Genomic DNA, 18,196 nt, shown 5'->3' with positions numbered 1-18,196 from the left:
CTTTAACCACCGACAATACTTCGGGCCCCAGCCGCAGCACCTAGCCTGGATCGCAGACTGCAGCGGCGGCACCCATCAATGGGCTGCCGTCCATCGCCCCCTTTAAGAGCTAGCTCCGCGGGACTACCGTTCGAACGCGACCAGGCGCCCCTCCTCGGCTTCCTATTGGCCGTACGAGTCGCACCGGCCCGCCCAGAACGGTTGGCGGCGCCTTGTGATTGGCGTTCGTGGAACCTATATAAGGAGCGGGGTGGCTGGCCGACCCTCAGTGTAGCGACGGACTGGGAAGCGAGCTTTTTTTCTTTGCGGCAAGGCTCCGCTGCGGTGCGTTGTCACCGAGGCGTTTCTCTTCCGAGCTTTCGGCTGCCAAGGGTGCACCTCGAGGGACGGACTTGTTTACGCCTCACGCTCTTCTCCCGACTTCCGGACGCGAGCCGGGAGAACTGTCCCCCGCCACCCCGGGTCCCCTCGGCGTCAGTCCGGAGCACAGGAGGCGGGATGGAGTTCAAGCTGGAGGCTCACCGTATCGTCAGCATCTCCCTGGGCAAGATCTACAACTCGCGGGTCCAGCGCGGCGGCATCAAGCTGCACAAGAACCTCCTGGTGTCGCTGGTGCTGCGCAGCGCCCGCCAGGTCTACCTGAGTGACCCGTGTCCTGGTCTCTACCTGGCGGGTCCCGCGGGGATTCCGGTGGTGCCGCCGCCGCCGCAGCAGCAGCAGCAGTCCGGAGACCTTGCGGCTGTACCGCCGGCCGGCTGGGGTGAGCCGCCTCCGTTGAGCGCCCGCGCCGCCTGGCCGGAGACCGAGCCGCAGCCGCAGACGGAGCGCCCCGCGGTCTCAGACCCCGTCGTCCCGGTATCCGGAACTGGGGACGCTCTCCAGGCCGGAGAGGCGGAAGCCGCTTGGGGCCGCGTGGAGCGTCCGCGCGTGGCGTTGGCGGGAGGAGGCGAAGGCTTGGACGTGTTCCCCGAGGGTCCGCGAGCCGCGCGGCGCCCCTGCGGCTGTCCCCCGGCGGCGGCGGCGGCGGGAGAGGAGCATCGGGCCGCGTCCTCCCGCGCTGGCTGCCGCTGCGAGCCGCGAACCGGCGCCGCCGACAACGACGACGACGACGAGCCCCCGCTGCCGCCAGCCGGCTGCCCCAGGAAACGCGGCGCGGCGCGGGTGGGTGGCGGCGGCCACGCGGGCTGCCCGGCGCCCGGCTCGACCCCGTTGAAGAAGCCACGCCGGAACTCCTCCGAGGAGCAGCCGCAACCGGACGGGGTCGAAGAGACCGGCGAGGAAGAGATGGAGACCGGGAACGTGGCGAACCTCATCAGCATTTTCGGGTCCAGCTTCTCGGGACTCCTGCGGAAAAGCCCCGGGGGTGGTCGGGAGGAAAAGGAGGCGGAGGAGAACAACCCGGAAGCCACCGAGCCCGGGCAGATCTGCTGCGATAAGCCAGTGCTGAGAGACATGAACCCCTGGAACACAGCCATCGTGGCCTTCTGAGTCCCGCGCCCCGAGCGGGTGGAGCTGGAGGAGCAGCGGGCGTCCGCGATGGCAAGGCCGGGCTTCTCCCGGCTGCGAGGACGCCCCGAGACCGCCAGGCGCTGAGCGCGGTGGGGAGACTTGGTTGCTGCGGGGCAGCGCGCACTGTCCCCTGCGGCTGGCTGGGCGGTCCGGCTGGCCCGGGGGCTCTCCAGTCTCACCATCCTGAGACCTGGAGTTGGAGGCTTATTGGAAGAGGACGATCGTTAACTTTTGTGTCTGTGTATGTCTGTGTGTCTGTAAGCGTGTCTTGTGCTGAGACTGTTTCTGTCCTTTTGGAATGCACCACCCTTTCTTTGGGGGCCTAAGACTTTGGATTTTTCGGGGGGGGAGGGAGGGAGCGGGGTAAGACCGGGACTTTCCTCTGCCCGCAGCACCGAGAAGGAAGCAGCGGCTCAAAGAGCTCCAGGCAGGGGAGTTCCCCGGTCGATCTCGGGAGAGAAAGGGACTTTACACACCCCTCGCGTGAAAGCTAGACCCTCACCAGGGCCCGGAGTGACGTTTCCACACAGGAGTTCCCCAGACTAGAGGGAGTCGGCGTGGAGCAGAGACGCGCATTATTTCCCATCATTCTCTAGCACAGAAGAAAAGCTCCTACCCAGTGATTACGCTGGGAAAGGGGCATCAAGGGACCTTCACTTCCTCCCCAAGGGGGGGGGGGGGGGGGAGAAGCTTGATGAACTTCACAGAAGAGTTCAAGCTTGGAAATACGGAGTTTATAGAGAAAAGATATATTTTTAAAAGCTCTAGCTCAGAACTACTACACAGTGCTTTTAAAAAGTATTTAAATGAAATAAAGTTTACAGGCAAGCCCTAAGTGGAAAGACCTTATGGTTTTGTGGATAGGGTGACTCCAGTCTTTGTTGTATAAAGGTTGGGGGAGCTGATAAGGTTTTTGTACAGTATTTTCTCCTTCCCTGTATTGACTTTTTGTATAAAAATGTACCTACGTGTCTAACACGTATTAAATATTTTGAAGCAATTTCACTGCCTCCTTGTCTGTAATCACCTGCTTGGGTTTCCTGCGAAGTGGGGGGAGGGAAGCTAAAGTCTGGGTTAGAAAATTGAAGGTGTGGTTCTTAATATCAGTTATTCACAGACTGAGGACATTGTTTGCTGACTTGACTAAGTATCAAGGGAGACACATTTAAGGCTTTTAACTTTCTATCACAGAGCTGCTATTAGATACCGGTATCAGTGACTGCCAGTTTTTTGTTTTTGTTTTTTTTAAACCTGCCACTACAACTGCCTTTTCTACATTCAGTTTAGGCCAGTTTGATTTTCCACAGCCCAGTCCTGATGGTGTGTTGAACATTAAATGATTTAAACATCAAGTTTTGAAGGCTTTCTGATCTACAAAAATATTTTCATCAAGACATTTAGATTTCTGTTATGCTATGTACCGTAGATCATCTTTTAGCTTTGAACTGGAAAAGTGCTTGCTTACAGCTGATGAGGTGGTCAGGACCGTCTCTACATTCCACTAGATGTCAGGGTTGAATTTTTGCATTTTTTTTTCTTTTACTAGTACAGCTGTAGAAAGTAGATGCCTTGGTGAAAGTGGAATGTGTGTGTGTGTGTGTGAAACCAGATAAGGGAAGGAGTGTTAGGTAAATTTAATTTTCATTTAGCAAAACTTCCTGATTTGTTTTTGTCATTTATGACAAGCAATACAGTTAAGTCACTTCACTAAAATGATTACTTTGAAGCGAACTTTTTGTCTAGTGAAAACTGTTCAATATGTGTGAAGTAGATTAATGTTTAACATGTTTAAAAACATGAGTGCCAGCACTTTAAAAGATGGTAGGCGTTTATAAGTAAGTAGAATGTTTAAGAGATGGGCAGGAATTAAGGAAAGAGACAAAGGTTTAAACCTTACAATCTTTAAACAAAGGGAGCATATGAAAGATCCCTTGGCTGTAGCTCAAGTTCTAAGTATATGAACCTATGTCATAGCTAAGTGGCCATTGCTTTAAAATTTCTACAAAATGTATGACTGGGTCTTAAGCATGGGGACATTTTGCTTTATACCCCATCATCCTAATATATACATAGAATAAAACATTCTCTAATCAGGCTTATATCTTATTTTTCTTTTAGAAATTAGCTTCTTCAGTTCTGTCATAACCACCAAGGATACATTAAGTGCCAACTGCTTAAACTGAAGAAGGTGTCCGGGGCCTTAATTTTGTAAACATTTCCTGTTACTAGAATGCAATTATGCTTGAACAGCTATCTTAATGGGCTTTTATATTTGAAATGGGTAACATTTGGTGTGAAGAGAGCTGTGTTGTTTGGGTAAGACCAAGGTTCCTGTTGGTCCTTGGTTTTCACGTGAAGGTGAGCCACGGGACCATGTGTCTGTTTAGTTTACAGAATGTAAATTGGCATGTTTGGTAGGGGAATTAAGCTGTGTGGGAAATTCTTTAGTCCCCTCCCCCTTTTGTTGCACAATTTCTGCAGAAGCTGTCTAGTGTATAGCAGGTGTGGGGCCAAGCTGCGTGGAATTTTGTGTCTTAACTCTGCCACTTTTCTCTGAGACCTCGGACAAGTTACTTCAACTGTCTGTACCTCAGGTTTTTTCAAGTGTAAAATTAGGATAATTATTCCTACCTCATAGGGTTGTAAAAATTAATGAGTTAATGACATTGGAAAAGTACTTCATAACTGGAGGGGGGAGTGAAGTGGCACATACCCATAATCCCAGTACTTCAGAAGCTGAGGCAGGAGGATCTGCAGGGTGAGGCCATCTTGGGTTACATAGTGTGACCCTACCTCAAAACAAAAAAAAATTACACATAGTGACCAAGTGGACACTCAACTGTTGCTGCTAATGTAAATGCTATGTATAAGCCATCAGATATACTATGGTAAAGGAACTGGGTATACTTGTGGGAGAGGAGGGAAAGGGTGAGTCCTTTTAAATTACTCTGTTAGTGAGCATGGGTTCTTTTATTCCCTTTGCTCTGGACACTTGGCAGGCACGTAGCTTTGTTCTACCAGCATAGTTTGTTGCTGTGTATGTCTCACACCAACCTTGTGACTTTCCTGGATTTTATCAAACAGCTCTATTTTCAGGAAGGAGTAAACAGGAGTGAAAACTCACAAGGAACAAAGTTCTTGTTGACACATAAATGCTTTCTGTGATGAGTAAAAGGAATAAAATAGCATGCAGAGTTATTTTTAGTTTAGATTTCTTGGCATTGGACGTTTCTTAAGCCACGCTCATTGACAGGTCCCGGACAGGAGCTTCTTGATGCTAGAACCGTCATCACATAACTAAATCAGATTCAGTAGAACTAGAAACAAAGTCAAGAGTGTTACTGTCTAGTCTTTTTTAAAAACTACTTTGGGTGGTCTCTTGATCAAATCAGTCATCTTTGGCCTGTAATTTTTTTTTCCATGACTAGAAATAGGATCCAAGACCCTAAGCAAGCTTACCACCGAGCTGTGCCTTCAACTTCAAACCTAAACTGAACTCTAGCTTAGACCTGTCTTTTCTCTCAGAAATCATCCATTATATCAGAGGAGGAACTAAGAACTAATGATGGAAGGCTTATCTGCCCTCCAGAGTGACTGAGTTTTCTCTGTGACATCTAACAGCCATTTCCATTCTTCATTTCCGCTCATCACTGGTTATATTCTGGGATGTGTAGTGGAAGGGAACTCTTAACTACTTGGACTATTTAAGTACTTTGGTAGGATGCTTCTCAGAATAAAAATGTTAGTATTGGGGGTGAAATTAATAATTACACTGCTTCATCTTATTGGGCTAATCTGAGTCTCTTCAATTTACTAGGCTTGACAACCTAGCTTAGAGCCAGTGTGATGGGGTCTAAAGGCTAATACTCACTGTGACATGCAGTTGGATGGACTTTTATTTCTCTATGCTTTTTTTCTAAGTAGAGTTAGTTCAGTTCACTGAATAACTAAGGGACTTCTGATCTTTTGCCCTAAATATTTTATTCTTGTCCTGTTTGTGAATTTTTTACTCGTCTAGGCTCCCTTTTATCCCAGCAGTCCCTAAAAGAAGATGGGATGAAAAGAACCCTTCCCGTGACTATGAAAGGAGCGGTTGCTATGAGGTGCAGTGCTCCAGTGGCGAGTGAGGTCGGCTTCCCAGGATTCCAGGCACTCTTTCCAGTAATGAGCAGTTTGTCTCTCAGCTTTTGAACCGTTGTTCAAAATTTAAAATTCTACCCAGTGGAAAACGGTGGGAGGAAAAACAGAGTAGAAGCAGAGCTGATAGGAGGAATCCCTACAATCTTAACTTACGTTCTCGGACTGCTCCAGTAACATTTCTTAAGGTTACAATAGAGAATACTTAGGAAGGGGCAGAAAGTATAAAATATATGCATCTAGTTGAATGCCACCTTCCCGATCCAAACAGTTTTTCCCAATGTGTGCCACTGCCCCCTCCCCCAGTGGGAATGAAGGCTTTAAAAATAAAATGCCTCTCTAGCAATTTGCTGTCTCCCAGAGGAATATAGCCCAAAGTATCTTTGCTGGACAGCATCCTGGGGTTTGTCTCAGGCCTTTGGAATCCTACAGGCAGGGAAGGAGAAGCCTCCAGGGACTGCATTCTTGTAGGGGCCTCTCCCTCTCCCCTTCTTGGCAGACCAACTATGCTGCCCACATAGGGACAGATGTGAAAGGGACGGACTGTCCATTTTGGGGAGCTGTGGGAAGAAGGGCTGGCCTTCACTGTCACTTACCACTGAGCATCTTGAGAGGTGACTCAGGAAGCTGGCACAGAGCAAGCCAGCAGTGTTTGTTGGTAAACCTAGACTTGAGAGCTTTTGGGACCTGGCCATAGGACCCTGAGCCCAGGTGATAAGCCACATCCCTAACTCACAGGGCGAAAATGAAAATAGCTTTCCCATTCTTACCCCTTTAGCCAAGTTAGCTCTGGCCCCAGCCCTCTGCTCTCTCCCTATGAACTTGAGCTTCTGCCAAGTTTCCCCAACCCCCCGAGGCAAGGCTTCTTTCAGTTTTTCAAGTACTCAGGGATGTGCTGAAAGTCGTGTTCCCACCTGCTTATTCTTCGATCCATTCCCCCTAGCTTGGCAGGGCAGCAGCTGGGAGCTTGTTTGTTCTGAAGTAACAAAGCAAAAACAAAAGCAAAACCAAACCAGACCGTTCTTTTCACTCTGCAGACCTGCATTTCCTTTGCTCAAAGCACTGAAGCCAATTCTGAGGTGTAGGGTTTCCTGTGGTTACTCTGTGCTTGGACCCCTTCTTGAATCCAGGATACCTACCGACTATCCGACTATCCGCTAGTGAGTCTCCAAGCTGACCCACACCTACTTCTAGCTGGTGTCCATCTCACCCTGACCTTTGTGGTGTAGATATTTCCACCAGAGCTGTAGCTGTTTGCCCTGCCTTTTCTGTCTGGGTCTTTCTAAGGCATCTCTCTACCCTCTGAGGGATTTGCATCAGTCGTTTGCCTGGGGGAAGAGTCTGACTGCTCCTGGAAGAGCTTTGATGAGGAGTGTGACAGCCTCCAAGAAAGAGCACAGATTTGGGTTTCCTGACCGTGAGAGTTGGAAAGCATCTCTGGAGATGCTGGGCCATGGAGACCAAACCTCAGCTGCGGTGGCTGCAAGTTGTCATCATCTCTCCATGCCTGTGCAGGCCCCCAGCCTCCTCAGAACAGCAGGGATCGATAGAGGAGTCTGCATACTAGAATCAGAAGCGGCAGCTGAGAAGCCAGCTTGGCTGGTGGCCAGATGCAGGAAAGGGGAGGCATAGCCAAGGGAGCCCACATGTGGGCCACACAATTGCTGCTCCCCCACCCTTTGCTGGAACTGCATGTGCCGCTTTATAGCACAGATAATGAATCACAGAACCACTGGGATGGAGAAATCCAAAAGGGCCTTTTTGCCTTGTCCACCTCCCTCCAGCCCCTGCAGTCTTTGATTTTCTTTTTTTTTTAACAGTGAGTTATTAGAAGTGGGAGAGGGGAGCAGCTACTTGCATCATACTTCAGAGATGACCAGCAGGAAGTGAGCTTGAGACTTGTGAACCCCGAAGGAGGTGGGGAAAGGGGGTGGCAGTCAACTGCCACTGGTGAGTGCTCTGCTTAAGGTCTGTCTGTGGGCCAAGAGAATTTAGGGCAGGAACACTCCACCCATCTCTCCTGTACTTCAGACTATTTTCAAGTTTTATTTCTGGTTTGGAAAAGGGTGAAAATTCCTTGACATCTGCATTCATCACCTCCCCTCCCCCTAGTGTGACCTACTTTTGACTGGAGTGACTTTTGCTTTAATGGCCATGAGAGAAATCACTGGGAGCAGAGTCGAAGCTTCAGAAGCTGAAGTCAAGGTACCTAGGACACTAAGCTAGAGATGTCATTGCACTGGCATTTCTGTGGGTGCCCCCTAACCTTATGTCCAAACTCTTCTCAAAGGTGCCCCTAGTCTGCACAGGGAGAGCAGCCATAGTGATGTGGTGAGTGGGCAAATCTGGCATGTGGGCTGGCCCAACTGTCTGCTTCCCAGCCCTTCAGTAACATCAGCATCAGGCAACTGGCTTTCTAACTTGGAGCTTGTTCCTTGGGGCTCCTTAATGGCTGTGTGAGACTAGCAGAGGGGAGAGTTGTTTACTTACCAAGCAGGAGAGAATAAATGAGGTGGTGAGTGAGAAGTAGATCATTTTGAGTGGTCAAGTGAGGATCCAAGAAAAAGCATTATTCAAATTCACTTCTTGCCTGCTTTCTTAAAACCTTTCTGAATAAGGGACTATGGGCTTGAATCTGAAAGTGTGACTACTTGGAAAGTCATTTTTCGAGGTTCCTAGTTATAGTTTTTTTAAAAGTATCTACTTGCTTTACAATTATGATTACAAGATAAATTGTTTGTGAAGCAAAGCTAAAAAATGTACTGTGAGGAGCTCAGCTCTGGGTCCCACTGATTATTTATAGGAACACCCAGAAGGAAGTCATCAGTGGGAAATACAAAGATGTAAACAACAGAATCCTAGCCCTCAAGATGATTACATTCCAGATGTGATGCAAAAACGGCATGGAAACCTCAAAATAAAACCCTCTGATAGTACCTAAGTGTGGTTGACTTCCTTCTCAAAGTGCACTGCTCTGCCATCTGAGAGCTTACCAGATACAAAGAATCTCAGGGCCTATCCAGACTTACTGAATCTTTAGTTTCATAAGATCCTCAGGCAATTGATTCACGTAAAACTTTAAAAGGCAGGGCTGGAGAGGTGCCTTAGCAGTTAAGGTGTTTGCCTATGATAAAGCTTAAGAACCCAGGTTCAATTCTCCAGTACCACGTAAAGCCAGATGCACAAGGTGGTGCGTGCATCTGGAGTTTGTTTGCAGTGGCAAGAAGGCCCTGGCATGCCTATTCTCTCTCTCTTTCTCTCTCAAATAAATAATTTTTTGTTTTGTTTTTGTTTATCGAGGCAGGGTCTCACTCTGGCCCAGGCTGACCTGGAATTCACTATGTAGTCTCAGGGTGGCCTCAAACTCATGGCAATCCTCCTACCTCTGCCTCCAAAATGCTGGGATTATTTGTAGCCACCACACCTGGCTACAAATAAATACAATATTAAAAAACTTTAAAAAGTAGATATTTCCACTGATCTTATGATCAATTGAGAACTTTACAGCTTTAGGTCATTGAAGGCCTAGCTTCTTCTTGCTCTTCCTTCCCCTGAATGCTGCCTCCAGTCATATGGAATGAGGTAGCTATAGCCTGAGAAACATTCCTTCAGGTTTCTGGGTCTTTTCACATGTTGCTTCCTCAGGGGGAGATGTGGTGGTCAAACTTAGAAATGGTCCTTAGAGCTAAGGGAACCCCAAGGAAGGAAGAAGGGCAGAAAGCCACACCCTATTGTGAGGGAGCCTAGATATAGAGGTTGGAGCAGAAAGAGACCAGGATCAAAGGGAACTGTGTGTGGAAAGTTGGGAGTAGAGCCAGGCTACTTACTGCCCAGGGGTGAGCAACAGAAAAGTCCAGAACAAAGACAAAGGAAGTTTCCTTAGGTCAAAGCTGATCATGGATGAAACTGAACAAAGGATGGGAGAGAAAAGCAGACTAGAAAGGGAATGGAGGGAAAGATGTAGAGGTTCCGGCTATAACCTCTTCACCTTCAAAAAAAAAGGCAAAAAGAACCAAGATAAGATGACCAAAAGGAGCGTGAGTAGATGAAGGGCCTGCACATGTCTTAAGACAGAACTGATGGAGGCAGGACCAGCTCTAATGAGAGCGAATGAGGCTTGAACATATATAAACTCTAACTAACTGTATGTCTCTTAGCAGGAAGAAGCAGCAGTTTCTTCCTTTCCCCCTTCTGTCAAATAAAGGAGTCCAGAGACACTAATAAATTACTCCAGGGACCTTGTTAGTTTCAGCAGCCTTCTTTCTCTTCCACACTTCCAGTCACCAAAGACTTTTGCAGCTTAAACTCCAACAAACCAGTTGGCAAGGTGACAAACTGCTAGAGAATCTTGGACAAAAAAAAAAAAAAAAAAAAAAAAGGATTGCTCCCTGAAGCCCTAGTGGCACCAGCTACTCATCCTGAAGATGGAGACTTCTGATTCCATTTATCTATTAGGAGCTTAAAACATACTGGAATGTAGGCATATACCATGAGGAAAGAAGGCTATGGTGTTCTTGTGAGCAGAAAACATACACGCACATGTGTGCGTACACGTGTACACCCTCATACACACTCAACTTGTAGTCTGTTCTCATTTGAAAAGCCAGTTGTGAATGACTGTAGTTTCCCGGGTATGAGATTTCTCCCCACAGTCTGACCTCATGAGTCTTTCTCAGTGTTATGAAGATTAGGCTGAGCCTGAAAGCAGGTTGACACATGTCCAACAGAGGCTCTAGATACTGAGAAAGCAAAGAGGGAAGGTAAGCAGTTTTGGGTCTGTTAAGGCAACTGGAAGGAGAGAAAGGAGATGAAAGCAATGAGAGAGCAGGGTGGACGGATGATGCAGGCTAGAGAGACAGATGTCTGTGATGATTTAAGGAGAAACAGAAGACTAAAATAAACTCAGAGTCAGAAAACAGAAAGAATGTGAGAAGTAGGAAAAGGTACTGGGCTGAGAACTACAGTGTCTCTGACAGGACAGCCCCGGATAAGGCGAAAAAACAGCAAAGTCCTCTGGAACATGGGGAAAGGTGCAGGCGAATCAGTAGTTCTGCTTGAGGGTGGGTCATCTCCTGTGAAAAACTGTCAGTGATTTTCAGACTAACACCATGCCTGGACTGCCACACTTTTCTCAAGGTGCATAGAACACCCAGACACAAAACTCAACCTAGAGCTCACAGTTCCCCCAGCGTGTTCGCTTTCTGTTCTAATTAGCTGGAGCTATTTCTAAAAACAAACAGAGCATCTCTTCTCCTGGATTCTGCTCTCCGAATCCTTGGCCTTCTCCAGGCTTTTGTCTGCTTCTCCCACTCGTATCATCTCAGCACCTGGACTGCAAGTCTGGGTGTCATCTCTCCCCTCTCCATCCCTCTTGAGAACACATCCAAATATTTGTAAAACTTACAGTTTTCCCTCTATACTGCAACTCATTTCCTTGCTGGCTTTCTAGTTTCTGCTGTTCCTGTTCTTAACTCTAGACTTTCAATACTCATCAAGTCAGTCTGTTCTCCCCTCTGCCTCAACCCTGAGCTCCTCCAGCTCCAGTAGATTATTCATCATACAGTGTAATTTTGGTGATATTACCTGTCTCTCATGGCCTATATTCTCTATGAACAGTTCTGCCTGTTGGTCAGCTTCACTTTTCTTTTTTAAAAAGTTTTGTTTATTTTTATTTATTTATTTGAGAGTGACAGACAGGGAGAGAAAGAGGGGGAGTGAGTGTGTGTGTGTATGTGAGAGAGAGAGAAGGAGAGAGAATATGGGCGCACCAGGGCCTCCAGCCACTGCAAACGAACTCCAGATGCATGTACCACCTTGTACATCTGGTTTATGTGGGTCCTGGAGAATCGAGCCTTGAACTGCGGTCCTTAGGCTTCACAGGCAAGTGCTTAACTGCTAAGCCATCTCTCCAGCCCTGTTGGACAGCTTTTCATTCAAACTTCACTTACTGCCTACTTTGCCAAGTGCTGGTTAAAATGAGTAAGGGACTAAAAGGGAGAGAGATGGAAAACTCATTACAATTCAGGTGATATAGGAATACTGATGAGGGATATGTAACCCACAGAGAGTGCTCTTGAGGCAGTTTAGGGCTAACAGGGTCCCAAAAGTAAACAAAAAGTGACTAAAGATAGACAATGTCCTCACACCTGTAAGAGGGGAATCTAATTCTTATCTCTTTCTCCCTAAAGGAGTCTCATAGCCTCCATCTTGCTTGGCCATTGGAGGCTAGCAATATCAGCAGAAGGGACTGGTTTCCTCTTATTTCTTCTTCCTTAAAGGAGTTCCCCTTCCCTAGAAACCAGACATATAGACTGCAAGGCACCTAGACACCTGGTATGACAAATGGATTGACCAGCCCAGCCCCCACACAGCAAATTTCCTTAAAAGACCACAATCAGAAATACCAAGTGGGCGTTCCCATTTCCAGAGACCCCCTCCTGCCTTCACAACAGGAGCTCTGCTTTCTTTCCTTTTCTTGAGCTCTATGATAAAAATCTTTCTTGACCCTCTATGGTCTGTGGATTTCATTTGTTGAATTCAGAAGACAAGAACTGGGAGGCCACTGACCTGGTAGAAGTTTTGAGTGATCATGAGCGTCTGGCACCCTAACTCCTGAGTTACAGACCAACTAAGACCTGAGAGAGGCTCCACTGCTCTTAAAGACACCCAATTTCCCATAACCAGAGGGAAGGATTCCTGGCAAGAGATTATTTCTACACTGAGCTCTAGGTGGAATCGGGGTAATCATGTCAGACAGCTGCATGTGCAAAGGCCAGGATAGTCGCTAGATGTGGCAAATGCTTAATTCTGGTCAGAGCATGGATGAGGAGTAGGGCATGGCTCCAAGAATTACGAGAGGCCAGATGACAAAAGACAAGGCATTCTGTGCTGGGGTAAGGGGTTGGTTTCATCCTAAAATGTGTGGGGTAGCTGGAGTTGCAGCTCAGTGGTAGAGCACTTGCTTATCATGGAAGAGACACTGGGAGCAAACGAAGGCTTTTAAGAAGGAGCAGGAGGGCTGGAGAGATGGCTTAGCGGTTAAGCACTTGCCTGTGAAGCCTAAGGACCCCGGTTCAAGGCTCGCTTCCCCAGGTCCCATGTTAGCCAGATGCACAAGGGGGCGCACGCATCTGGAGTTCGTTTGCAGAGGCTGGAAGCCCTGGCGCGCCCATTCTCTCTCTCTTCCTCTATCTGTCTTTCTCCCTGTGTCTGTCTCTCTCCAATAAATAAATAAAAAATGAACAAAAAAAAATTTAAAAAAAAGAAGGAGCAGGAATGCCAGACATGATGGCACACGCTTTAATCCCAGCACTCGGGAGGTAGAGGTAGGAGGATCCCCATGAGTTCAAGGCCACCCTGAGATTACATAGTGAATTTCAGGTCAGCCTGGGCTAGAGTGAGACCCTACCTCGAAAAACCAAAAATTAAAAATAAAAATCTTAGAAAAAGGAAGGAGTAGGACCCAGTTAGTCAAATGTTTAGGAACAGAGGAACAGGTGCAGTTACCGAGACTGTTCAATAATCCAAGAGAGAGGTCTAGCATGGGTTGGGGCATGGAGGGCTGTCATGCTAGCATGTGGGAGGCAGGAGGTTTAGAAGCCTGGACTTCACAGCAAGATCTAGTTTAAAACAAAATCCAGGTGAGAAATTATCAGAGCCAATGGGAGCAGTGGCATCTACTATACATTGCCTTGCATTGTTATTCATGGACATTTTTTAAAACATCTTGAAATGTTTACCTCTACCTTCCCCCACTAAATTATAGTTTTTGAAGGTAAATAGGAGACCTCAATCTTATCTATGTACAGGCCTTTCTGTGCCAAGATCTGCACAGTTAGCAGAAGTAGAGGAAGTGAAAAAAACTGGGGACTGGCCTCGAAGCAGCAGGCAGGAGGCGGCTCACCAGCTAAGAGAGGAATGTGAAGGTTCTTTCACTCCAACCCCACACTTCCTGCTGGGTTCCCACTCGAGATTCTGAGAAGCAAGTTCTTAGTCACTGTGCTCTTCCCCAGCCCTCCCTGCAGAGGGGTCTGAAGGCCACAGGGTAGTGGAAGGAAGTGGATCATAGCACACTGCATTTTCTCTCCTCCCAACACAGACACAGCAGTGGTGGCGATGGCCAAGCCAAGACCTCGGCCAGAATATAACGGAATATAACGGTTAGCTTCTCACCCCTGGGACCCTGCTTGCCCTTGGGATGGAATTTCACTTGGAAAGCAGACAGAGGATGGTGAAATTAGCTTGGAGAAGCTGGATCGGAGGAGGGCTCCAGGGTAGGCGATGTCCTTTCAGGCAGGGAGGGGAATCAAATTAGTTAAGAGGCTTTCTCTGGTTGCTGCTCTAGGCTGTCTCTTTGGTAATTGCTTGTTTACTCACTTTCACGTTCTCAGAGGCTGTTGGACTCCTGCTGCTCTGGGAGCTGTGGGCTTACCTGGCCCCTCCTCCCTCCTCCACTCCCCCATAAAAAACCCGCTGGGAAGGAACAAAGACCAGAGTTCAAGTCCTAATGAGGTCTCCAGTGAGGTAGAGGTGATAGCATACCGTTCAGTGCCAGGCAGAGAGTAGCTGGAGTCCCTGAGCCAGCCCTTAAATTGGTTGTTGGTCTGTTGCTTAGAATGAGCACCCCAGGGAGGTGGGCAGACTTGGGGACCTGGGAGAGGGCCTCTAAATGTAAACAGCACTGCTGGGCCCATTTCCTCCCCAACCTACGGTGCAGGGAAACCCTGGACAGAGGGTTTAAATGTTGAGACTTAATAAATCCCTGAAAATCCAGGTGGGTGAAAGATAAATACAAGTATGCAAATTGTACTCACAAAGACAACAGTAGAAGGTGAGTTAATCTTCATAGCTGATTATAACTGGAAGAGCTTGCATGGATGCTCCCTAAAGGGGGCAAATACTGGTTCCTTCATTAATGAAGGCCCTTACTAGCATTCCTATTGTGAAGGATGATCATGTATTCATTTAAGGAAAACTGTCTCTAGAGACCAAGACTTCTGTGAAAACACTGACCAGGGGTAGGACCTTGCTGAGAAAGCCAAAGGCGGGCAATTCTTGACTTCTAATTAAAGAACATTATCACTTACTTACAAATGGTTTAGGGCTGTAATAAATGTACCCTCAGGAGACCCCAGGTCAAACAAACAAAGGTAATTTACTATAGAAGTGTGAATTTGAACCTAATTGAAGAGTTTCCTATTGTGTTTCCTTAGGGATCCTAAGTCATTTAGGACTCAGCCTTGATCTCTGAATTTGGTTCTCCCCTTTGGCCAGGGCCCAGAGGAAACCAGCAGTCTCTGCCAGGGGAATGAAGAGCCCTATCTCCAATGGCATGTGGGGTATTGCTGCCCTTCTTTCCTTCTACCGTACCTTAACTTCAACAGTACTTGTAGCTACCCCCTCCAGCCAGCCATGTTTCCCACACTCCCTCCGCCTGGACCACCCACCCCACATACTGCTGAGCCAGTTAGTCCCAGCAGACAGGTCTTTAATTGTTCACTTGTGTCTTTACCTGATCGAATTGCACCCTTCCCCATCTCTAAATCATATCCATCTTTCTCTCCCTCGATTGTGGCATTGGCTAAAGACGAGCCACTGTCTGGGGAGACTCAAGTCCTGGCTTGGTCATTCACAAGCTGTGTGACTTTCAGCAAATCATTTAATCTTTCTTAGTCTTAGTTTCTCTATTTAAAAATAAATCTTGCCAATTCCAACTCACATGGTTATGAATTAAAAATGAGACAAGTGTGGAAGTGCTGAACAAAACGCCAGGTGGTGGAGGTGGCAGGGAGGGGCACTGAGCTCCAAGCTGAGACATGCTTGTCTTAGTCGGCTCCGGCTGCCATAATGGAATAGCATAGACTGAAGCCACAGAAAGTTATTTCTCACAGTGCTGCCTGCTGAAGTCTGAGATCAGGGTGCCAGCATGGTGGGATTCTGGTGAGGCTTACCTTCATGGTTTGCAGATGGCTAGCTTCTTATATTGCCTTAGAAAATCTCTTTCTTTTGTAAAGCCACAATCCTATTAAGTCAGTGCCCAACCTTTTAGAAGCTCATTTACTCTTAGTTATGGATTATAGACTCCAACTCCAGATAAAGTCATATTGAGATAGTTTAGGGGTAGCAGATACACTAATGGAAAAATGTCCTTGTGTCTATAAGGTGGGATGAAGGAAGAATCTGGTTTTTCCTTTTCTCTTTTCCTCTAAAGTCCTGACTGGAGAACGTGACTAAGATTATTAGGTTCCTAAACATATGGCATGGGATCTGGCTTTTCCTCATCTCTTCTTTCCTAAAGGAATTTTTCCCTTCCCCAAAAAAATCAGGCTCGAAGACAAAGTGCTTAGACACATGACATGGGAACTGGACTGATCACATCTGCCCTCACTCAGTAAATTCCCATAAAAGACCCCAATCAGGGTCTCTAGGAGGGCTTTCCCATTTCCAGAAAAGCCCTCCTGCTCTTCAAGAGCTCTGCATTATTTTCCTTCTCTTAAACTGTATAATAAGACCTTTCTAAACTTCCGCCTCTGTAGTCTATGGGTTTCATTCATTGAATTCGCAGGATATGAACCTGGGAGCCACTGACTCAGTGGAAGTTTTGTGAGGTTGTGAACGTCCATCCCCCTAACTCCTGAGTTACAGCCTAACCAGGGGCTAAGAAAAGTTCTATTCCTCTCAAAGACACCCTAAATTTCCATACGAGGCATTACGATTTCAACCCACATAGGCAGGGTTGGGGGTTGGGCAAGACACTGCAGTCTATAGCAAGGGTAAAGGAGATTCATCAGCAGAAAAAGAACTCTTCACAGCTGCCTGCATCACCCACAGCTTAGAGATCTGGAATCTCCCACTGTCCATTCCACATGAATCACAACTTGTACACTAGTTTATAGATGTCTCCACAACTAAAGTATCTTTATTACATGTCCTCTAGCTTATGAAGGCTATTCCATACATTGCTTCATCTCATCTTTATTAAGTGCAATTTCCCAGATGAGGAAAATGAGGACTGAATGAATGTCCCAGCCAGGTCTCATACGTGGGTCCTCTAAACGTACCTTCAAACTCTTCCCACAATATATACGGAAGAAGTATTTCTTTGTATTCACTTCCAAGGAAATACAGGGCCCTAACAACTGGAAAAGACTAACCTTTAAATCCTCCCACTAAGACCATAGTTAAAATGTTTCACTTGTATCTGCCTCCTCAGGAACCCTTTCTTCCTGCTCTGGGATTTTATGGAATTTGAAATTGAAAACATAGATGACATGGATGAGGTAACATTTCTTGAGGAAAGAACGTTAGAAATGTAAAGTATTAGCATTTTGACTTTGGTCATTTGACTTGAGGTCAATTTCAAGGTATCCTGCATATTTTCTTTCTGTTTCTTTGGGATGCTCTGGATAACTGAATAAGGCCGGGAGTGGTTTTAGTCATTTGCTAACTATTAACTTAGTTTAGACCCTTCCAAGGGTCAAGGCTGCTGCTCATTCCAAAAGTCCTTAGAGACGTTGGCCCTTGGGAGGGAGGGTGTTCACGGAATGTTCTCTGGTCCGTCCTTCAACCCCAATGTTTCAATTCAGACCCTGGGAGCTGAGGCACTCTTCCGGGGTCTGCAGTGCTCCTAACAACCAACACCACAAATGCGCAAGGTTCATGCACGGTCACACTCAGGGTGTGTATGTGTGTGTGTGTGGGGGGGTGTCACCCCAGCAGGGAGAAACAGGGGGCGCAGACGTGCATTCCCCGCTCAGTGCGAGCGTCTCACATTTCCCCAGTGTCTCACATTTCCCCAGTTCCTCTTTCATCATCCGTGGGCTCAGGCCGAGGACCCCTTGGCTAAGGTCTCCACTGGTCCCCGGAGGAAGGGCGGGGTGACCTCCGAAGTATTCAAAGGCGCCTGGAGGTCATCCGGGGTCTGGGGAGGCTGCGTAGGGAGAAGCGGGCCAGCGGGGGCCCCGCACGGAGCTTCCTCCCTGCTCCCCGCTTTCCGGGGCCGGGCCGAGGGGGAGGGGAGGCTTCCTGCACCGGCGCCCGCAGCCAGGCCCTCCCCGGAGCAGGCCGAGGCGGGCCGGGCGTCGCGGGCTGGAGGGAGGCGGGCTGCAGGCGGAGGCGGGGCCGGCCGCGGTCGGAGTTTGCGCCGCGGCAGCCGCCGTTGCCCGGGTGACCGGGGCGCTCCGGCTGGGGGCGGGGAGGGGGGGGAGGGGGGGAGGAGAGGGAGGGAAGAGCGCCGCGGGCGGGGGCGGGAGGCGCTGCCTGGTCGCCATGGGAACGGCGCAGTTATTTCCAAACCCCCGGGGCCGTGCCAGTGGCGCGGTGCCGGGGTGCGAGGGTACTGCGGGACGGCGGCAGTCTGCTGCGGCCGGGGATGTCACCCTGCACCCCTCGTGCAGCGCGGGCCCCGCAGGCTCGGGGTTCCCGGAGTCGGGGGAGAGGGGGGGCGCGGGAAGGTCCGCCGAGCTTGCTCGCGGGGCGCTCGGCGGCGGGGAACCGGCGGCCCCGGGCGGCCCCAGCTGCACGTGCGCCGCCGCCGCCGCCCTCGCCAGAC

The 18,196-nt window shown here is 48.5% G+C and overlaps 1 protein-coding gene across 1 annotated transcript; it reads left to right on the top strand.

Annotated features, from left to right (window-relative positions):
• The first annotated feature begins 279 nt into the window (after nt 1-279).
• Nucleotides 280-17,881, top strand: Ier5 (immediate early response 5). Its single transcript, XM_004658734.2, has 2 exons — nt 280-1,732; nt 17,870-17,881. The coding sequence occupies exon 1, from the start codon at nt 499-501 to the stop codon at nt 1,486-1,488; it is 990 nt and encodes a 329-aa protein (XP_004658791.2). The 5' UTR covers nt 280-498; the 3' UTR covers nt 1,489-1,732; nt 17,870-17,881.
• Nucleotides 17,882-18,196: the final 315 nt, after the last annotated feature.

This window comes from Jaculus jaculus, chromosome 1, assembly GCF_020740685.1.
Source record: "Jaculus jaculus isolate mJacJac1 chromosome 1, mJacJac1.mat.Y.cur, whole genome shotgun sequence".
NCBI classification, from domain to species: Eukaryota; Metazoa; Chordata; class Mammalia; order Rodentia; family Dipodidae; genus Jaculus; species Jaculus jaculus.
Note: the sequence above shows the minus strand (reverse complement) of the source record. Positions and strands in the feature narration are given on the sequence as shown.